The 20,279-nt window shown below is 58.2% G+C and overlaps 1 protein-coding gene across 1 annotated transcript in view; it reads left to right on the forward strand.

Moving 5' to 3' along the window:
- VIPR2 (vasoactive intestinal peptide receptor 2) overlaps window positions 1-19,780 on the forward strand; it is a 37,936-nt gene extending 18,156 nt beyond the window's left edge. The window contains exons 5-13 of the mRNA XM_036355516.1: window positions 8,014-8,111; window positions 13,193-13,334; window positions 13,803-13,953; window positions 14,531-14,591; window positions 14,931-15,000; window positions 15,425-15,516; window positions 16,629-16,758; window positions 16,836-16,877; window positions 18,050-19,780. Of these exons, the coding sequence (XP_036211409.1) occupies window positions 8,014-8,111; window positions 13,193-13,334; window positions 13,803-13,953; window positions 14,531-14,591; window positions 14,931-15,000; window positions 15,425-15,516; window positions 16,629-16,758; window positions 16,836-16,877; window positions 18,050-18,223 (960 nt within the window). The 3' untranslated portion in view covers window positions 18,224-19,780. The remainder of the gene's footprint in view (window positions 1-8,013; window positions 8,112-13,192; window positions 13,335-13,802; window positions 13,954-14,530; window positions 14,592-14,930; window positions 15,001-15,424; window positions 15,517-16,628; window positions 16,759-16,835; window positions 16,878-18,049) is intronic.
- Window positions 19,781-20,279: the final 499 nt, after the last annotated feature.

Here is a 20,279-nt window from a genome sequence, read left to right on the forward strand (position 1 = left end):
GAGCAGGGACCGGGGGTGGACAGGACAAGGCCGGCAGGCGACTCGGATGGGATGGGGGTGGTGTCCGCGAGGACCGGCCTGCACAGAGCCAGTGTTCACACTGCCCGCTGCCCGCGCCGCACAGCCTGGCCCCCCGGGAAACAGCCGCCAGGTCCAGGCGGAGACCTGGCCAGCACGCGAGAGACAGTTCAGAAGAGTCAGGAGGCGCCATCGTGAGCCACGCTGGTCTGATTTCAGTGGAGCCAGAAGAAAGACGCCCTGGACTCGCCTGGAGGAAGGGGTCTTCCTCAGCTGGAGAGACTCGCCGCCCCCAGGATGGGGGCGCAGGCGTCCCATGGAAGGTGCTCGCCCAGGAGGGAGATGGAGGCCCGAACCAGAGCTCAGCCTCGCCAGGCGGGACTGCGCACGGAGCGCGCGCTGAGAGGGTGCAGGGAGGCCCAGGGGCTCAGCCACTGTGAGGGGAACCTGAGGGCACAGCCGCCAGCGCCCCACTTGGACCCAGGCTCCCCTCCTTGGCTGGAGGCAAGGGAGCCAAAGCTGAGCCCAGAGCCCAGCTCTGGGGGAGCCCCACACTTTTCGGGGTGGCGTCCGGGGGAGCTGAAGGCTGGGCTCAGGCCTCTGGCAGTTTGTGATGCTGGGCCCTCGAGGTGCAGACCGGACGGAGGCAAACCTGGACCTTCAGGGGAGAAGGGCTGTGACAGTCACTCCAGGGCTGGAGATGCTGGCCGCTGCCGCGTCTCGGGGGAGGGCGCCCCGGGCAGGACGTAGGCTCATGCAGAGTCCATGTTGGGGACTGGACGGGGACTCAGTGTGGGGTCAGCCAGGGCCTCCGTGGGGGCTGGCAGCGTGAGGGGACCGGGAGCCCATCGCAGGCGCCCCTGCAGCAGGGAGGGCTGAGGAAGGAAGCAGCCCTTCCCCGCTCCCCCACCTGGGTGTGGTCCTAGGGGACACGCATCGAATCAAAGTCTCACACATGGAGCCCTGAGAGCGTCTGACTGGCAACGCGGTGCCATGACGAGGACCCGCCGGGAGCCCGGACGCCGGGAGCCCACGGGCGCCGTCAGGCCCACACGCTTTCCGCACGTTCACAACCTCCCCTGAGCCGCCCGGTGTCCGTGTGGCCTGAGCTTAAAGTGAGCCCTGGCTTTAGGAAAAAGAACACGTTAAAAATAGAGAATTAAGCATAGAAGTAAATGTTTGCTCAGGATGGCAAATGAAGTCACAGGTTATGGGGCGTCGAACCCAAGAGCCCTGGCTGAGAGCCCGCGGCCACTCGCACTCTCCCCAGCGCGTGTTGCTGGCGTGGAACCCGGGGCCTGGCGCCTCCTGCTCCGGCTTGGTTCTGATCTGGCGGCTGTTTTGGGCCAGAATTTGTGCTGCAGGTTTGAGAAGAGGAGACGCCTCGATCTGTTCAGTGGAGGAGAAAACAATGGGTGTTGGGGTGCCACCTGCTTGGGGACGACGGGGCCTGGATATTTCAGAGGCCGTGTCCTTGGACAGTTGTGTCTGCAGAGAGCAGGCAGCAGCCGCCGCCCGACACACATGCCACGTGAAGGAACCAGCTGCTAGTCACAACCCCTCAGTTAGAAAATAAAGGGAAAATGGACAAAAACCTAAATTAGAATTTTAAGGACATTTTCCGAACCCTCGCCCGTCATCTGCTTTTCTCCTGAGACAAAGCTGGGAAGCAATGCAGCCAGGACGTCAAAGACTGACAGCTCCCCCACCTGTCACCTGGGAGGGAAGGCACCTCCTAGGGCTCCCACAGCCTCTCTTCTCTGCCAGGACCGAATCCCGGGAAAAGTAAGGGAGAGGAGAGCACACATATGTTCACACTCACTCACCCACACAGTCACACACACACTCACCCACACAGTCACACTCACACACCCACACGCTCACACACACACTCACCCACACACACTCACACACACACTCACCCACACAGTCACACAAACCCACACGCTCACACACACACCCACACAGTCACACAAACACACGCTCACACACACACAGTCACACACACCCACACGCTCACACACACGCTCACCCACACAGTCACACTCACACACCCACACGCTCACACACGCTCACCCACACAGTCACACACACACACCCACACGCTCACCCACACAGTCACACTCACACACCCACACGCTCACCCACACAGTCACACTCACACACCCACATGCTCACACACACGCTCACCCACACAGTCACACTCACACACACACTCACCCACACAGTCACACAAACCCACACGCTCACACACACACTCACCCACACAGTCACACAAACACACGCTCACACACACACAGTCACACACACCCACACGCTCACACACACGCTCACCCACACAGTCACACTCACACACCCACACGCTCACACACGCTCACCCACACAGTCACACAAACACACGCTCACACACACACAGTCACACACACCCACACGCTCACACACACGCTCACACACACGCTCACCCACACAGTCACACTCACACACCCACACGCTCACACACACGCTCACCCACACAGTCACACTCACACACCCACACGCTCACACACGCTCACCCACACAGTCACACTCACACACCCACACGCTCACACACACGCTCACCCACACAGTCACACTCACACACCCACACGCTCACACACATGCTCACCCACAGTCACACTCACACACCCACACGCTCACACACACACACACACACAGTCACACTCACACACCCACACGCTCACACACACACACACAGTCACACTCACCCACACGATCACACACACGCTCACCCATAGTCACACACACACCCACACGCTCACACACACACTCACCCACACAGTCACTCACATGCCCACACGCTCACCCACACATCACACCCCCCACACGCTCACACACACACCCACACGCTCACACACACACCCACACGCTCACACACACGCTCACCCACAGTCACACTCACCCACACGCTCACACACACGCTTACCCATACAGTCACTCACACACCCACACGCTCACACACGCTCACCCACACAGTCACACACACCCACACGCTCACACACACTCACCCACAGTCACTCACACACCCACACGCTCACCCACACAGTCACACTCACACACCCACATGCTCACACACACGCTCACCCACACAGTCACACTCACACACCCACACGCTCACACACGCTCACCCACACAGTCACACTCACACACCCACACGCTCACACACACGCTCACCCACACAGTCACACTCACACACCCACACGCTCATACACTCACCCACACAGTCACACTCACAGGCTCACAAACACACCCACACAGTCACACACCCACACGCTCACACACCCACATGCTCACACACACGCTCACCCCCACACACTCACCCACACAGACACACACACTCACCCACACAGTCACTCACACCCACACGCTCACACACACGCTCACCCACAGTCACACACACACACACACACACGCTCACACACACACCCACACAGTCTCACACACCCACACGCTCACACACACGCACCCACACAGTCTCACACACCCACACGCTCACACACACGCTCACACACACAGTCACACTCACCCACACGTTCACACACACTCACCCACACAGTCACACTCACCCACACGCTCACACACACACACAGTCACACCCACACGCTCACACACACACACACACACACGCACACACACTCACAAACTCACCCACACGCTCACACATGCTCACCCACACAGTCACACTCACACACCCACACGCTCACACACACTCACCCACACAGTCACTCACACACCCACACGCTCACACACGCTCACCCACACAGTCACACTCACACACCCACACGCTCACACACGCTCACCCACACAGTCACACTCACACACCCACATGCTCACACACACGCTCACCCACACAGTCACATTCACTCACCACACAGACACCCACACTCACCCACACGCTCACACACATGCTCACCCACACAGTCACACTCACCCACACGCTCACACACACACACACACACAGTCTCACACACCCACACGCTCACACACACGCTCACACACACAATCACACATGCGCGCACACTCACACACACAGTCACACTCACCCACACGCTCACACACACACCCACACAGTCACACTCACCCACACGCTCACACCCACACTCACACAGTCACACTCACCCACACGCTCACACCCACACTCACCCACACACACACACACACACAGTCACACTCACCCACACGCTCACACATGCTCACCCACACAGTCACTCACACACCCACACGCTCACACACGCTCACCCACACAGTCACACTCACACACCCACACGCTCACACACGCTCACCCACACAGTCACACTCACACACCCACATGCTCACACACACGCTCACCCACACAGTCACATTCACTCACCACACAGACACCCACACTCACCCACACGCTCACACACATGCTCACCCACACAGTCACACTCACCCACACGCTCACACACACACACACACACAGTCTCACACACCCACACGCTCACACACACGCTCACACACACAATCACACATGCGCGCACACTCACACACACAGTCACACTCACCCACACGCTCACACACACACCCACACAGTCACACTCACCCACACGCTCACACCCACACTCACACAGTCACACTCACCCACACGCTCACACCCACACTCACCCACACACACACACACACACAGTCACACTCACCCACACGCTCACACATGCTCACCCACACAGTCACTCACACACCCACACGCTCACACACGCTCACCCACACAGTCACACTCACACACCCACACGCTCACACACGCTCACCCACACAGTCACACTCACACACCCACATGCTCACACACACGCTCACCCACACAGTCACATTCACTCACCACACAGACACCCACACTCACCCACACGCTCACACACATGCTCACCCACACAGTCACACTCACCCACACGCTCACACACACACACACACACAGTCTCACACACCCACACGCTCACACACACGCTCACACACACAATCACACACGCGCGCACACTCACACACACAGTCACACTCACCCACACGCTCACACATGCTCACCCACACAGTCACTCACACACCCACACGCTCACACACGCTCACCCACACAGTCACACTCACACACCCACACGCTCACACACGCTCACCCACACAGTCACACTCACACACCCACATGCTCACACACACGCTCACCCACACAGTCACATTCACTCACCACACAGACACCCACACTCACCCACACGCTCACACACATGCTCACCCACACAGTCACACTCACCCACACGCTCACACACACACACACACTCAGTCTCACACACCCACACGCTCACACACACGCTCACACACACAATCACACACGCGCGCACACTCACACACACAGTCACACTCACCCACACGCTCACACACACACCCACACAGTCACACTCACCCACACGCTCACACATGCTCACCCACACAGTCACACTCACACACCCACACGCTCACACACACGCTCACCCACACAGTCACACTCACCCACACGCTCACACCCACACTCACCCACACAGTCACACTCATACACCCACACGCTCACACACACGCTCACCCACACAGTCACACTCACCCACACGCTCACACCCACACTCACCCACACACACACACACACAGTCACACTCACCCACACGCTCACACATGCTCACCCACACAGTCACACTCACACACCCACACGCTCACACACACGCTCACCCACACCGTCACACTCACCCACACGCTCACACCCACACTCACCCACACAGTCACACTCATACACCCACACGCTCACACATGCTCACCCACACAGTCACACTCACACACCCACACGCTCACACACACGCTCACCCACACAGTCACACTCACCCACACGCTCACACACACACTCACCCACAGTCACACTCATACACCCACACGCTCACACACACACTCACCCACGCAGTCACACTCACCCACACGCTCACACCCACACTCACACACAGTCACACACACCCACACGCTCACACACACGCTCACACACACACTCACCCACACAGTCTCACACACCCACACGCTCACACACACGCTCACACACACAGTCACACACACACGCACACGCTCACACACACACTGTCACACTCACCCACACGCTCACACACACACTCACCCACACAGTCACACTCACCCACACGCTCACACACACACTCACACACAGTCACACCCACACGCTCACACACACACACACACACACACACACTCACACAGTCAAACTCACCCACACACACACACATGCTCACCCACACAGTCACACTCACACACCCACACGCTCACACACAGTCACACTCACACACCCACACGCTCACACACACTCACCCACACAGTCACTCACACACCCACATGCTCACCCACACAGTCACACTCACACACCCACATGCTCACACACACGCTCACCCACACAGTCACACTCACTCACCACACAGACACCCACACTCACCCACACAGTCACACTCACTCACCACACAGACACCCACACTCACCCACACACTCACACCCACACGCTCACACACATGCTCACCCACACAGTCACACTCACCCACACGCTCACACACACACTCACCCACACAGTCTCACACACCCACATGCTCACACACACGCTCACACACACAATCACACACATGCGCACACTCACACACACACAGTCACACTCACCCACACGCTCACACATGCTCACCCACACAGTCACACTCACACACCCACACGCTCACACACACGCTCACCCACACCGTCACACTCACCCACACGCTCACACCCACACTCACACAGTCACACACACCCACACGCTCACACCCACACTCACCCACACAGTCACACACACACACGCTCACACACACACACACGCCCACACACACACCCACACAGTCATACTCACACACCCACACGCTCACACACGCTCACCCACACAGTCACACACACACACACAATCACACTCACCTTCATATGCTCACACACCATAGTCAACACTGACATGCGCAGTCACATGCTCACACACACACACACTCACCCACATGCTCACACACATGCTAACACAAACACATGCACACACATGCTCACACACACACCCACATGCTCACACTCACACACACATGCTAACACAAACACATGCACATGCTCACACAATCACACGCTCACACAAACACACAATCACAGTCAAACACACAATCACACTCACCTTCATATGCTCACACACCACAGTCACACCGACATGCGCACAGTCACATGCTCACACACACTCACACTAACCCACATGCTCACACTCACACACACATGCTAACACGAACACATGCACACACACACTCACATGCTCACACAATCACACGCTCACACAAACACACACAATCACACTCACACACATACTACAGAACATAGAAAGAGGAACATTTTCTTCCTCCCTGGTTTCTAATTGGAAATTGGAAATGGGTCATTGCTGTCGGCGGGTGGGCTTGGGGAAGAGTATGGGGTTCAGCCATGCCCCCCGTCTTTTACTGCTGGATTCTCCTCTCTGCCTTTGGTATGAGTCATGGCATTTCAGAACCCTGTGGTCATCGGAGTGCTTGTATATTCCTGAGGTTAAAATGTTCACTTGGAGCTGAACATTTTCTTGTTGAAAGAAACATTGAAAGCACAGCAGGTGTTACTCCGGAGTGCAGACCCTGTGGGGACAGGGCTGGGCCGGGGGCCCCAGCCTGGGGTCTCCTGGAATGCCCTGCACACCCCTTGCTGTCCCTTCGGACAGACCTGCTTTACAGAACCATCCCAAGTCACCCACCGTGAACTTAAGGGAAAGGTGGTGTTGGAAGAGGAAATGTCACCTTGGGGTGGGATGGAGGTGGTTGGGAGGAGGGCGGCTCAGGCCGTCGGCAGCCGAGAGCAGTTCCTGAGCGAGCAGCGTCCTTGGCTGGGAGCTGCCCGGCCCCGCTCACAGGTGCATGTCTGTCTTTGTAGATCACATTCTATGCTCTGGTGAAGGCCACCTACACCCTGGGCTACAGCGTCTCTCTGGCTTCCCTTACTACAGGAAGCGTGATCCTTTGCCTCTTCAGGTAAGTAGCACAAATGAGCAATTCTGCAGGAATAGGAGATGGGGTTGTCCGTGTATGACAGCTGAGCCCATCTGGGGAGGAGAGGAGGCCACGGCCAGAGCACTCTGTGCTGAGCCCTGGCAGCGCCCGCCGTGCCAGAGTGAAAGGCCATGCCAGCGTCTATGGTTTTATTTCACTCTCCTGCACTCCTTCCACTGGCCTTCCACCGGCATTATTACCAAATACAGCGGCTGTGCAAATGCTGCAAAACACAGAAGCAGCACTTGCCATTGGGCTGTCAGTGTTCCACTGACAGACACTGTAATGTGTTTGAGAATAAAAAGGTGGGTCCAGATTGCCTGGGTTCAAATCCTGGGTCCGTCTCTTAGCAGCTGTGTGACCTTTGGCACATTACTCAACCTCTCTGTGCATCTGTAAGCATGGGTTCCAGTGGAACCCACATGGCATGTGGCAGGCTCTCTACATTTGGCCTGTGTTTTCCATGTAGTGTGGCACCATCTAAACCTCTGCAGCCTCGTTAGTAGCGAATGGCATATGTTGTTTGTCAGGGTGTAGGGTAGGGACTTTGGTCCTACAACAGATGCTTCTGTCTAGAAAACGCTACCAAGTGTATTTAGGGTTAAACCCATGTCAGGCATCATTGGCATGAAGCAGAAGGAATGATATTGAGCTTATTTTAACAGGGTCTCGATCGTCACATATCTGATGACTTTTTGCTGAGATACAGTTCACATATTGAGATGAATACATGATACAACAGGTGGAACGTCTTTAGAACCTCACACACTGGAGCAGATCTATGCTGCCATTAAATAAGTGAATGAAGAATAGAGCTGCGGCATCAGCAAATGGCACTAAATGGTACTTACCATTTTTCAGGCCTCTCACCTATATCAGGTGGCTGGTAATTCTCAGAAAAAAACATGTACTTCGAAAATGTGAGCAACATCTATCATATTCTAGTTCTTTAAAAAAAAAAAAAAAAAAAAGGCTGGTCCACATGAGCCTTTGTGTACTATCTTCTATGTTTTACTACATATATGGATACATTTTTAAATCTTCATTGTTGAATGTATTACATACGTCCCCTTTGTCCCCCCATTGACCTCTTCCAGCCGTTCCTCCCAGGCCCTCACCACCCCATTGTCTGTGTCCACGGGTTATGCATACGAGCGTACAAGCTCATTGGTTGATCTCTTCCCACCCACCCTCCCCCGCCTTCCCTCTGAGGCTCAACAGTGTGTTCCATGTTTCCATGTCTCTGGGTCCATTTTTGTTCATCAGTTTATTTGTTCATTAGATTCCACATGTGAGTGAGATCATGTGATACTTGTCTTTCTCTGACTTAGCATAATGCTCTTCAGGTCCCTCCGTGCTGTTGCAAACGGTAAGTTCTTTCTTTTTCCCGGGCGAGTAGTACTCCATGGTGTGGATGTACCACAGGTTTTTATCCACTCGTCTGCTGATGGGCACGTGGGCTGCTTCCAGACCTTAGGGGCTGTAAATGGTGTGCTGTGAACATAGGGTGCATACCTTCAAATTTTTCAGCATAAAAAAGAAAGGGAAATGTTAGGAAAGGAAGCTGACTCAGGGTAACAAACTAGAAAGAAATATTTCCACCCTAACTGGTTTGGCCCAGTGGATATAGCGTCGGCCTGCAGACTGAAGTGTCCCAGGTTCGATTCTGGTCAAGGGCACATACCTTGGTTGTGGGCACATCCCCATTAGGGAGTGTGCAGGAGGCAGCTGATCGATGTTTCTCTCTCATCGATGTTTCTAATTCTCTATCCCTCTCCCTTCCTCTCTGTAAAAAAATCAATAAATATATATTTTTAAAAATAAATATTTCCCCTTATTTTCCAAGAGCTGAACAACCCCATGTTTTTGTCGTCTGTGGTTGCATTCAGATTGGCCTGTGCGGGGTGTTTACTGAGCCAGACTCCCAGTGTTTGGGAATTATCAGAAACATGGAAGTGACTCTTTCAGAGGCTGGAAGTGGCTTTATGCTATGAATCAGCCCTCTGTGCATGGCCATCGGCAGTCCCTGCTGTGAGACCTCTTGGTTACACAGATGCGAGCCGTGGCATCCTCTGCTGCTAACAGGGCCACGACGGCTAGAAACGGCTCCCAGGGCTGAGCAGACTTCGGCTCTGCCCTGGCCTGGGCACGGAAATGCTGTTCCCTCCCTGTCTCCATCTGCCGGGTGGATCGGAGCCACTTCCCTGGACAGCTGTGGGAGAGGGGATTCTAAACTCCCAGAAAGAGAATTCTGTACTTTCTATCATAGCCCCACACACATCAACCTACCACCTCCTGGTTTTATGCAGAGAGAAAGGGGGCCACTTCCCAGGTGCCTTGTAGGCGTGGGTGCAAGCACAGGCCTGGCCCTCGCTGGGGTCATGGCAGGGGCTGCCCTGAACGTGTCCTGTGGTCCAGGCATTTGACTTGACAGCTCTGATCCCTACCGGCCCACAGTAACAGCCGCGATCGCCAGTACGTCCTGCACGCCGTTTACAGGTGTTTGCAATGCAGTCCTCACGGCCTCCACAGCCGAGCGCGCCCAGTGCCCGGTGGCCCCGCTAGCGGAGGAGGCCGTGTGCCCGTGCGGAGGCTGAGCGCGGCCTCCCCGCCGTGGTGGGCGCGGTCTCCCAGTCCGCTCCAGCGTCACGGAGGAACAGGGCGCAGCCGGCTTATCTGGAAGCCACACTTTGCTCTCGTGTGTGTTGTTTTTAATATGTTTTTATTGATTTCAGAGAGGAAGGGAGAAGGAGAGAGAGAGAAGCATCAGTGATGAGAGAATCCCTGATCGGCTGCCTCCTGCACGCCCCCCGCTGGGGACTGAGCCCACAACCGGGCACGTGCCCCGCCTGGGAATCAAACAGTGACCTCCTGGTTCTTAGGTAGACGCTCAGCGGCTGAGCCACTCCGGGGTCCATCCGTAGATCCGAACTCAGAGGTGACATGTTTAGATGAGTGATGAGTGACAAAGGACGGAGCTCGGCAAATGGGATGTGTGCGTGCTCGGCGACAGCGATAAACCCACACCCACTCGGTGGGAAGAAACAGGCGAGAGCGTGGGCAGGAGGAGAAAAGGAGTGAGGCAGAGGAGGCAGTTTGGAGAGACGAGCGCCACCCCCGCCCCAGAAGCCCCGGGAACAGCAGCATCGCTGTGGGGACTTAGCCTTGGGGAGCTGGGCCCACAGCAGTCTCCCCGTGAGGGGCAGCTTCCGGGTTGCCCTGGAGACACCCAGAAAACTCACTTTGTACTCGGCGTCCTCACTGACGAAGGTTCCACGGAGTTTTGAGCCTCCGGGGAGTGCGGGGCTCCCGGCAGCTCGGCCTCTGCGAGCGCGCGCCCAGGGAGAGTGGACGCTGGTCGCCAGGAGCACCCTGCGGCGGCCGGGCCCAGGCCAGCGCCCGAAGCAGCTCAGCCGGTGCCTGTGATGCTTTGTCGCTCTGCGAACGTGTGTTGGAGTCATGCAAAGAGCACTCCTCTGTCTGTGGGTTCTCTCACATCTTACAGGAAACCCATCCATCCTAAGTGCACACCTAAGATATGTGTTGTTTATACGTGTACACACTTACGGCAATGCTTACTTCACACGTATGCTACATGTACTGGTCGTAGACTATGCATGGGTTCAGTCTCTCTAGATCCTGCCCACTGATTTCCCAAAGTGGTGGCCTCAGCCATGCCCACCAGCTGGGGGGAGACTTCTATTCATGCCGCATCCTGTCGCCACCTCTCTCCATCAGTTTTAAAACTAGCCGTCCAGGTGGGTCTATAATCATAACATAAAATCGTGGGTTAATTTGCATTTCCCTGTGGTAATGAGAGCATGTGTTTGGAAATCTTTTCTGTGAGCACTGTTTGGTGCTGGCTCGTTTGCTATTTGTGGTGTCTCTTTATAAACGTGCTGCTAGGAGTCCTGCAGCAGGTCCTGCCCGACGCGGTGCTGGGAGTTGTCTCCCGTCTGTAGTTCGGCTTTACACGCTCTTACTGGGTCTTCTGAGGAAGAAAAGTTGTTGGTTTTAATGACGTAATTCTTTGTTGGCTTTAGGTCGGTGCCCCACGTCCTGTTTAAGAAATCGTGGGCATATTCTTTTGTTATCAAAGAGACATTTTATTCTCACTTCTCATGGTGAGGTTATCGTCCATCTGCCATTTGGTTTAGTGTGTGGCACGAGGCGGGGTCGGTCCTGCTTGTCTTTCCAGAGGCCCATCAGGGTGTCCGAGCGCCCAGTGCACACGGCCTGACGCTGGGCTGTGACTGCGTCAGCACCAGCAGGCCCGACGCCCTGCTGTCCGCTTGTCTCCCTGCCCGTCCCTGCCGTCGACGCTGTGATTCCTGCGCCTTCACCTGAATCGGGATCCTGCTGGTGGGAGCCTGTCACCTTCCTTGTTCATTAGGGAGAGTTTGGCCGTTTGCACTTAGGTGTGAATTTTTAAAAATCAGCTTGTCAGTTGGCATTTTAAAAACCCTCTGCAGGGTTCATTTTGATGGCATTGAATTTATAGATCAGTTTGGATAGACTAGTTAGTATCTTTATAATTTTGAGTCATTCAATCTGTGATAATAATAGATCCTCCTATTTAATTTTCTTTCATTTCTTTCAATAATGTTTTGTGATTTGAGGTAAAGTCTGCCTCTCTTTTGATAGTCATTTGTAGGTATTTGTTTATTTTGTTTTATGTATTTTGTTAGATACCATTCCATTTCTTTTTTTCTTTTTTTTTAAATCCTCACCCGAGGATATTTACAGAGAGAGGGAAAGACAGAGAAATATTGATTGGTTGCCTCCTGCATGAGCCTCGACCAGGGCCCGGGCCGGGGAGGAGCCTGACTGCCACTGAGGTACATGCCCTTGACCAGAATCGCACCCGAGACCCTCTGTCCTCAGGCTGACGCTCTACCCACTGAGCACACCAGCCAGGGCTCATTCCGTTCCTGGTTGCTTTGGGGAGGAGCTGATTTCTGCAAGTTAATCCTGCTCAGCAGCCTTGCTGTGCCCATGCAGGGGCTCTAACATTCCTGCAAATTCACCAAATCCATGTCTGAGCATCTCCCTCCTCCCCACAGGCGGCTGCACTGCACCCGGAACTACATCCACCTTAACCTGTTCCTCTCCTTCATCCTGAGGGCCATCTCGGTGCTGGTCAAGGACGACGTGCTGTACTCCGGCTCCAGCACCCTGCACTGCCCCGACCAGCTGGCCTCCTGGGTAAGGCCGTCCGGGGGGTCCTCAGAGGGAAGGTGGCCCTCGCAGCTGTCGGGGACCATTCGTTTGCTGGTTTCTCTTTACTTGCTTGTCTCTTGTGAAGAGAGGACAGTGGAAAAGAACAGAGAGAGAAGGGAGGCTGAGAATGGGACGAGGTAGAGGAGGCAGAAGGCAGGCAAGGAGCTGGGGCCACACATGCCCACAGCTCAGGGTTCAGGCTACTGTCGCTGGGGGACTGCATGACACCTGCCATGTTTGTGTCACCTTCCAGTGAGCTCTGTGCGCGGGCCGGGATGCGAGGGCCTCTCTGTGAGATGCACCCGCTGTCTGCGCCTCTGCTTCGTGTCCTGCTTCCTTACACGAATGCGGGGGGGGGGGGGGGGGGGCGGAACGCACTGTGTCCCATGGCGGCTGTGCCCGCCTGAGTGTGTTTCTCTGAACGGGACATGCTCTCTTGCTCTGACGTTCCAGGTGGGCTGCAAGCTGAGCCTGGTGTTCTTCCAGTACTGCATCATGGCCAACTTCTACTGGCTGCTGGTGGAGGGGCTGCACCTGCACACCCTCCTGGTGGCCAGCTTCTCCCCCGGCCGCCGCTTCCAGGCCTATCTCCTGATCGGGTGGGGTAAGGCCGCCCCGCCCACCAGCTGCTTGCTTGCGTGCCTGGCGCCCCTCAGCTGCCCACGAGCCCTCCAGGTCCCTGCTCCTGTCCCCTCGGGAGACACTGTGCTGCCCCAGGAGGTGCCCCTCGGGCCACTTGAGGAAGAGCTTTGCCAGGACAGCGAGGTCCCTGCAGCCAACGTCTCCAGGGAACCAGGGCCGAGTTAGGCTGGCCACGTCCACTGCTGAGCAAACCCAATGTGGGAGCCAGACAGGGCCCTGAGGAGGCACACCTTTAGCAAGCCGGCCCCAACCGGGCTCAGGAAGGCGGTCACGCCAGAGGACACCCACTCAGAGAGGGGCACCCCTCCTCCAGCCTGTGGGCACGTCTCCGTCCACCACACTTGCCAGGCATACTCACATGGGTCAGGCCGTGCAAGGTCAGCTTTCAGACACGTATGGTGTGACCGCCAGTGCGTAACAAGGAACACGCATGAACCCATACGAGCTTGTGAGGAGTTTCTGCCTCATTTCCTGTGGACAGCCCTGGTCCTGGGCGGCCAGGCAGCGAGGGGCTGTGGGTAACGGGCGTGTTTCTACAGGCATCCCCGCCGGATGCACGGGGGCGTGGGCCGTGGCCAGGCTCTGCTTGGAAGACACAGGGTGAGTGCTGGGCCTCTCGCTGGGAGCAGCACGGACGGTTCGCACTGGGCGCCACCTCCCGGTGTTCCTCACTGACCCCGCCTTGACCCACATGTCATGGGATTTTCGTGGGACTTGACCCACCCCTCGGGCTCCTGTGTGACCCTTGGTGTCACCTCTAAACATACAGCCGTGCCCCCGCACGGGCCTTGGCAGCAGGAGGGACGGACAGACCGGGTGGCGTCTGTGGGGAGGGCCACTGTCCTGCTGCTCCGGGGAGGGCGTCCCCCGGGCACGCGTCCTCGAGGCTCCACGGACAGACTCGGTGGCGACGTCATTTTCCTTCTCGCCTTCCTGCAGTTGCTGGGATACCAACGAGCACAGTGGCCCCTGGTGGGTGATCCGAACCCCAATTCTAATCTCAATTCTCGTAAGTAACCTGGCACGAGGCATCAGCCGCCCTCGGGGGGCCACACGGGCAGGGCCAGCCAGGCCTGCGCGACCTGGAAATGGCTATCCATCGGCCTTCCAGAGCCGCTCACAGGAGGGGCGCCGCCAGTCCTGGCCTCAGCGTCCCTCAGAAGGAGGCCTCAGAGAGCCTCCTGTGTCCTCCCGTGGGGGCCGCTGGGGCCACAGCCTGACCAAGGCCATGTCAGGGAGGAGCTGGTTCCGTTTGTCCTTTCACGTCTCCACGTTAATTTACGTGCCTGGCTGCAGCCGGGTCAGAGTGCAGGATGCAGAGAACAGACCGTGCCTGGCGGGACCCGGGGCAGCTCCAGGTGGGCAGGGCTCTGGCCCCAGCCCCGCCTCCGGTGCGAGAAATCGAGAACAAACGTTTGTCTCTTTTTGTGCAGGTCAATTTTATCCTTTTTGTGAGTATCTTACGGATTTTACTGCAGAAGTTGACGTCCCCAGATGTCAGAGGCAGTGAGCAGTCACAATATAAGTGAGTCTTGTTTCCATGGGCCCAGCTTCCCTCAGGGTCTCACAGCCTGGAAACCCAGAGGGAGGGGGCAAAGCCAGTGTGTGGGGAGCAGAACGGGCTCCAGGCACGGAGTCCTGGGTCTGGCGGCCCGTGGTGGCCGGCCGGGCAGCTTGCCAGGGCGGGGCCTCAGCGTGGAGCCTCAGAGCCCGCGCTGAGGTGTTTGCCACTGGCCTGTTTTCCATCTGACTTTTCTCCATGGTCACACTGCATTTGTATTTTATGTCTCTCTAGGCCCAGTGCATGAACACGTGCACGGGTGGGGTCTGGCCAGCTCACCCAGATTGGGCGGAACAGGGCCAGGCCTGCCGGTGATTGGCTGGTGGGTCCTGCCCCTGAATGGGGTGTGGGGGCCAAGGGGGGGCCAGCAGCCTGGGGGAGGGGCCACAGGGGGGTTGGCCAGCCGCCCTGTCCTCGACTGGGGTAGGAGAGGCTGATCGGGAGCGGGGCGGCGGGGGGAGGGGCCGCGGGAGGCTGGCCGGAGGTTCGCTGGCCGCAGTGGGCATCATAGTGACCGGTCATTCCGGTGGTCACGGCATTCTGGTCACTGGCATATGTAGACTCTTCCTCCCCCTCAGACCACAGTCTGTGCTGGCACTAGTGCCGGGCCTCACACTTCACAATGAAGATGATTCTGTGAATTCCTGACGAGAACCTGTGAGGGAGCCTGAAGTGCCCACTGGTGTAGTGCGGGCCCAGCCGCCAGCTGAGGTCAGGCGGGGGCTGGCAGTGCAGCTGAGAGCTGGGACCCTGGCAGCACCGCTGCCCAGGGTGGGCCTCACTGGCCTCCTTCCAACCCGGGGCGCGGAGCCCGATGGGGTGCACACCGCTGGAGCCGGCGAGGGGAACAGTTGTCACGAAGGTGGTGAGGGCTCAGCGAGTCAGGGGGAGAGTCCTCCAGGGCTGTCACCGGGAAGTGCTGCGAACGTGTGTACAGACACTGGGTGTGCCGGGCGGACAGACCGAGGCATTCCTTCTCTGCTGCCCCCCTGGCGCTGGGCTTCCCCGTGGGACAGTGACGGGTCAAGGGGCGTCGCCATGGTCACACCCGGCCCCGCTCGGTGCTCTGTCTGCAGGAGGCTGGCCAAGTCCACCCTGCTGCTCATCCCGCTCTTCGGCATCCACTACACGGTGTTCGCCGTGCTGCCCGCGGGCACCTCCTCCAGATCCCGGCTCCTGTTTGAGCTGTGCGTGGGATCCTTCCAGGTGCGTGCGGGCGGGGCCGCGTCCATCCGTCCTGCCGCCCGCTGAGGTGGAGGCGCTGACCACCTTTCTCCCTGCAGGGCCTGGTGGTGGCCGTTCTCTACTGCTTTCTCAACAGCGACGTGAGTCCTGAGCTCCTCAGGGGCCAGTCCACACATGCGGGTTGTAAGGGGTTCCCTAAAGTCCCCCCAACCTGGACACTGCCAGCGACTGTGCCAGGCCTGTGGCCCGCCCCCCTCCCCCGCCCCAACAGCCAAGGCCGAGCCCTCCCTCTGCACCATCTGAGCCCCTCCTTCTTGGCGTGGCCTCTCCACACCGAGCATCGACGACACCGTGAGCCCAGAGCGGCAGGGGGGACCCACCAAGGGCACCTGCTCCCTAAGCGCCTGCCCAGGGCGTTTCTCTCAGGCGGCCCTGCCCTCTGCTCTGTCCCGGAATGTTAATCATTTCCATGCTCCCTAGTGACACCTGAGCTGCAGGCACCTTCCCAGACTGTCCCATGGCCCCCCTTCCCCTCCCATGAGGACCCACACTTCCCCACCTTTCTGCCAAGTTCCACGTCCTGAGTCCCCACCCAGCCACAGCAACTGGGGTGACAGTTTCGGCCAGGCCACCCAGCTCCTGCTCTTGAACCCCCCTCTCCATTCACTGCTGCTGTGGCCCCTCTGGGCTCTCCAGTTCTGCAGAGGGCAGAGCAGGCAGCCGCCGAGCCCCCAGCACTGAGCCCCTCAGAGAGGGTGGCGACTGCGGGGGGACAGGGGTGCAGGCAGCGCTCACACAGCCCCAGGCGCTGGCCCCTGGCCAGCCCAGCCCTGCCTCCAGCTTTCTCCTGCTGGTGTGGAGGGCCCAGCACAGCGCCTCCCAGAGCCCAGCCATGGTCACCTGCTCTCTCCGTCCTCACACCTGCCGGCCCCTCCACACCAGCCTGTCCTCTTTCTCCCAACTCCCCTGACACAGGCTCGCTGGGGCTCTGCCCACACTCCCATGGGCCTTTGCTGAGGGTCTAGATTGCTGTCTGGGGTCCGGTGGGTCCACCACTGTCAATAGACTGACAGTGCCTGAAACCAGCTCCCAGCCGCGGCTCCCACAGTCAGGACTTTCCTCGGCCCCTGGTCGATGTCCCCTTCCCTGTCCGCCCTCTCCCTGAGCCTGTCCCGTGTGTCCGTCTGAAGGAACATGGAGGGATGGCACCAGGAGGGGCAGAGGAAGAAGTGTGTTCTGCGGAGGGCACCCCTGCCTGGGTGCACCCCGAGCACCTCCTGACTGGCTCCTCTTGCTTTGCCCGGACCCCCAGGTGCAGAGCGAGCTGAGAAGGAAGTGGCAGAGCCTGTGCCCACGCCAGCCCTCGGGGTGGGGCGACCGGCTCCACAGCCTGTCCATCTCCAGGAACGGCTCGGAGAGCACCCTGCCCTCCCACCGCGGCTCCCACTCCCCGTCCTTCCTGCAGATTGAGACCTCGGTCATCTAGCGCCGGCCAGCCCGCCCGCGAGCCGCAGCCACGTGGGCCCGGGCGCCGGGGAAATCAGCACCGGCTCAGCACCCTGCCCTGCGCCGGCCCAAGTGGAACCGGCCGCCTCCTAACTGGACGGGGTCTTAGATCGAATCATCGTTAAACTCCTGCATTTACTAGTAGCTGGCTTTGTTCATCACGTTAGGCTGTGTAGATGGACCCGTTTTCAAAGAGAATAGGGGACACCGAGTGACCCCTGAGCGAGATGTGCTGGCCCCACCGCTGTGGAAGGCTTCCCAGCCTGGATGTCTGTCCTCAGCGGGAGCCGGGCCCCTGCAGGCCCATCCCTGCCCCACCCGGTCCCCGGGGGCTGCGCACTCAGGAGCCAGCAAGGACTTCCCTGAAGCGGCCCTGCAGGCCCGGGGGACCCCCTCTCCTGCTTCGAGGCCACAGCCGCGGGGAGCAGCGTGCCCCCTCAAGGGGTCCTGCTTGATGAGGCCCCTCAGCACTAAAGGGACACTGCGGCGTTACTTCAGGCCCCTCACCCAGCGGCTCCTGGCCATTGGGCGACACCAGAAACACGGAGAAGCCTGGTCTCCTCATGGACATAGCCTGACTGCCCTCTCTGTGTAAGCGGAGAATTGTTTCCTGCGAGAAGTGTCCGGAGCACCTCTGTGCAATGCTGGCAGATGCGGCCCTGGCTGCCGGTCCGCCCACCTGGTGAACTTGGGGGCGCGTCTGGGGAGCGGCGGCCACAGGGCAGAGGGCAGAGGACTGTGCGACCACCCCCAGCCCAAGTGCCTGGCCTGCTGTGCGCGTCTTCACCCCGTTTACCACACGGCCCCCTTAGCATGGAGGCCGTGGATCCTTCCCATGCATCCCAGACCTGTGAGCACGCGGCGACTGGGATGATGGCGGGAGCGGCCGGGGAGGCCAGCAGGGATGCCCCTGGGCTGCACCCAGACACCCCTGAGCCGGGCCCCTCTCAGCCATCCAGTGTCACAGACGGGTTTACCTGGAGCCGGGCTGCGCCCGGGTCACCGGCTGACAGTGTTTCCCTCAGCGTCACCGCGGCCCACAGAGCCGCACGAGGCCTCTTGCCCGGGAGCGGGAGGGCGCTTTACTGACAGTCGACAGGAGCGCGTGATCAGCCCGTCTCGTTTTAAAACGTCGTAAATGTGTATGTGGCCCTGTGTAAGCAGCTCAATAAACCTGATGTCATATCTGTCCGTGTGTCAGAAGCCGCTCAGAGCCCGGGGGCCTCACACAGAGGACGGACCAGCGCCCGCATCTGAGGCAGCGCTTGGACGAGGAGGGAGAGGTCGGGGGCCCGCGCCCCGCATGGCCGTTGGACGAAGCCCTGCCGCCCCCGTGCTGGTGCACCTGGCAGGGCATCCTGCTGGGCGAGTGCCCAGCCCTGGCCCTCGGGCTCCCGGCCATCCTCGGTCTGCGTGTAGTCACCCCTCCACAGAAGTCAAGCCTGTGAGTGGACGCCGGTGAACATGTATGTGCGTGTGTGTGCACATCCGTATGTGTGCATGTCTGTGTGCAATCCGTGTGTGTGTGCACATGCGTGTGTGTACATGTGTGCGTGCATGTCTGGATGTGCACATCCATGTGTGCATGTCTGTGCACATGCATGTGTGTGCACATCTGTGTGTGTGCATGCCTTGAATAACCCCTAACCCCATTTCTGCCAGAAGCAGAAAAAAATCTATTTCTAAAAAACTCCATGCCCAACCAAACTGCTTCATTTCAAATTGAATAGTGCCCGCTGCTAAAACTTAAATGGTCAGGAGAGGGTTAGATGTGAGTGGATGGACCAGCCGCTGTGATTTTCCTAAGAGCAAAGCAGGTGGGAATAAGGAGAGAAGGCGGGGTCCAGCCTCGCTCCGGCCCCTGCTGATCAGCACTGTGTGAGCAGGAGGCACCTGGTGGCGGGCAGAGGGGGCAGCCTGGCGCCCTGCTCATAGGAGTGGCAGGTGGTTGTGGCTTTGTCTCCACGTTACAGATTGTACCGAAGAGGCTCACGCCTCAGTTACTACCGAGAGGGTGGAAACGCTGAGTCCGCCCT

The sequence above is a fragment of the Myotis myotis genome, unplaced genomic scaffold, assembly GCF_014108235.1.
Source record: "Myotis myotis isolate mMyoMyo1 unplaced genomic scaffold, mMyoMyo1.p scaffold_m19_p_22, whole genome shotgun sequence".
In the NCBI taxonomy this organism is placed as follows: domain Eukaryota; kingdom Metazoa; phylum Chordata; class Mammalia; order Chiroptera; family Vespertilionidae; genus Myotis; species Myotis myotis.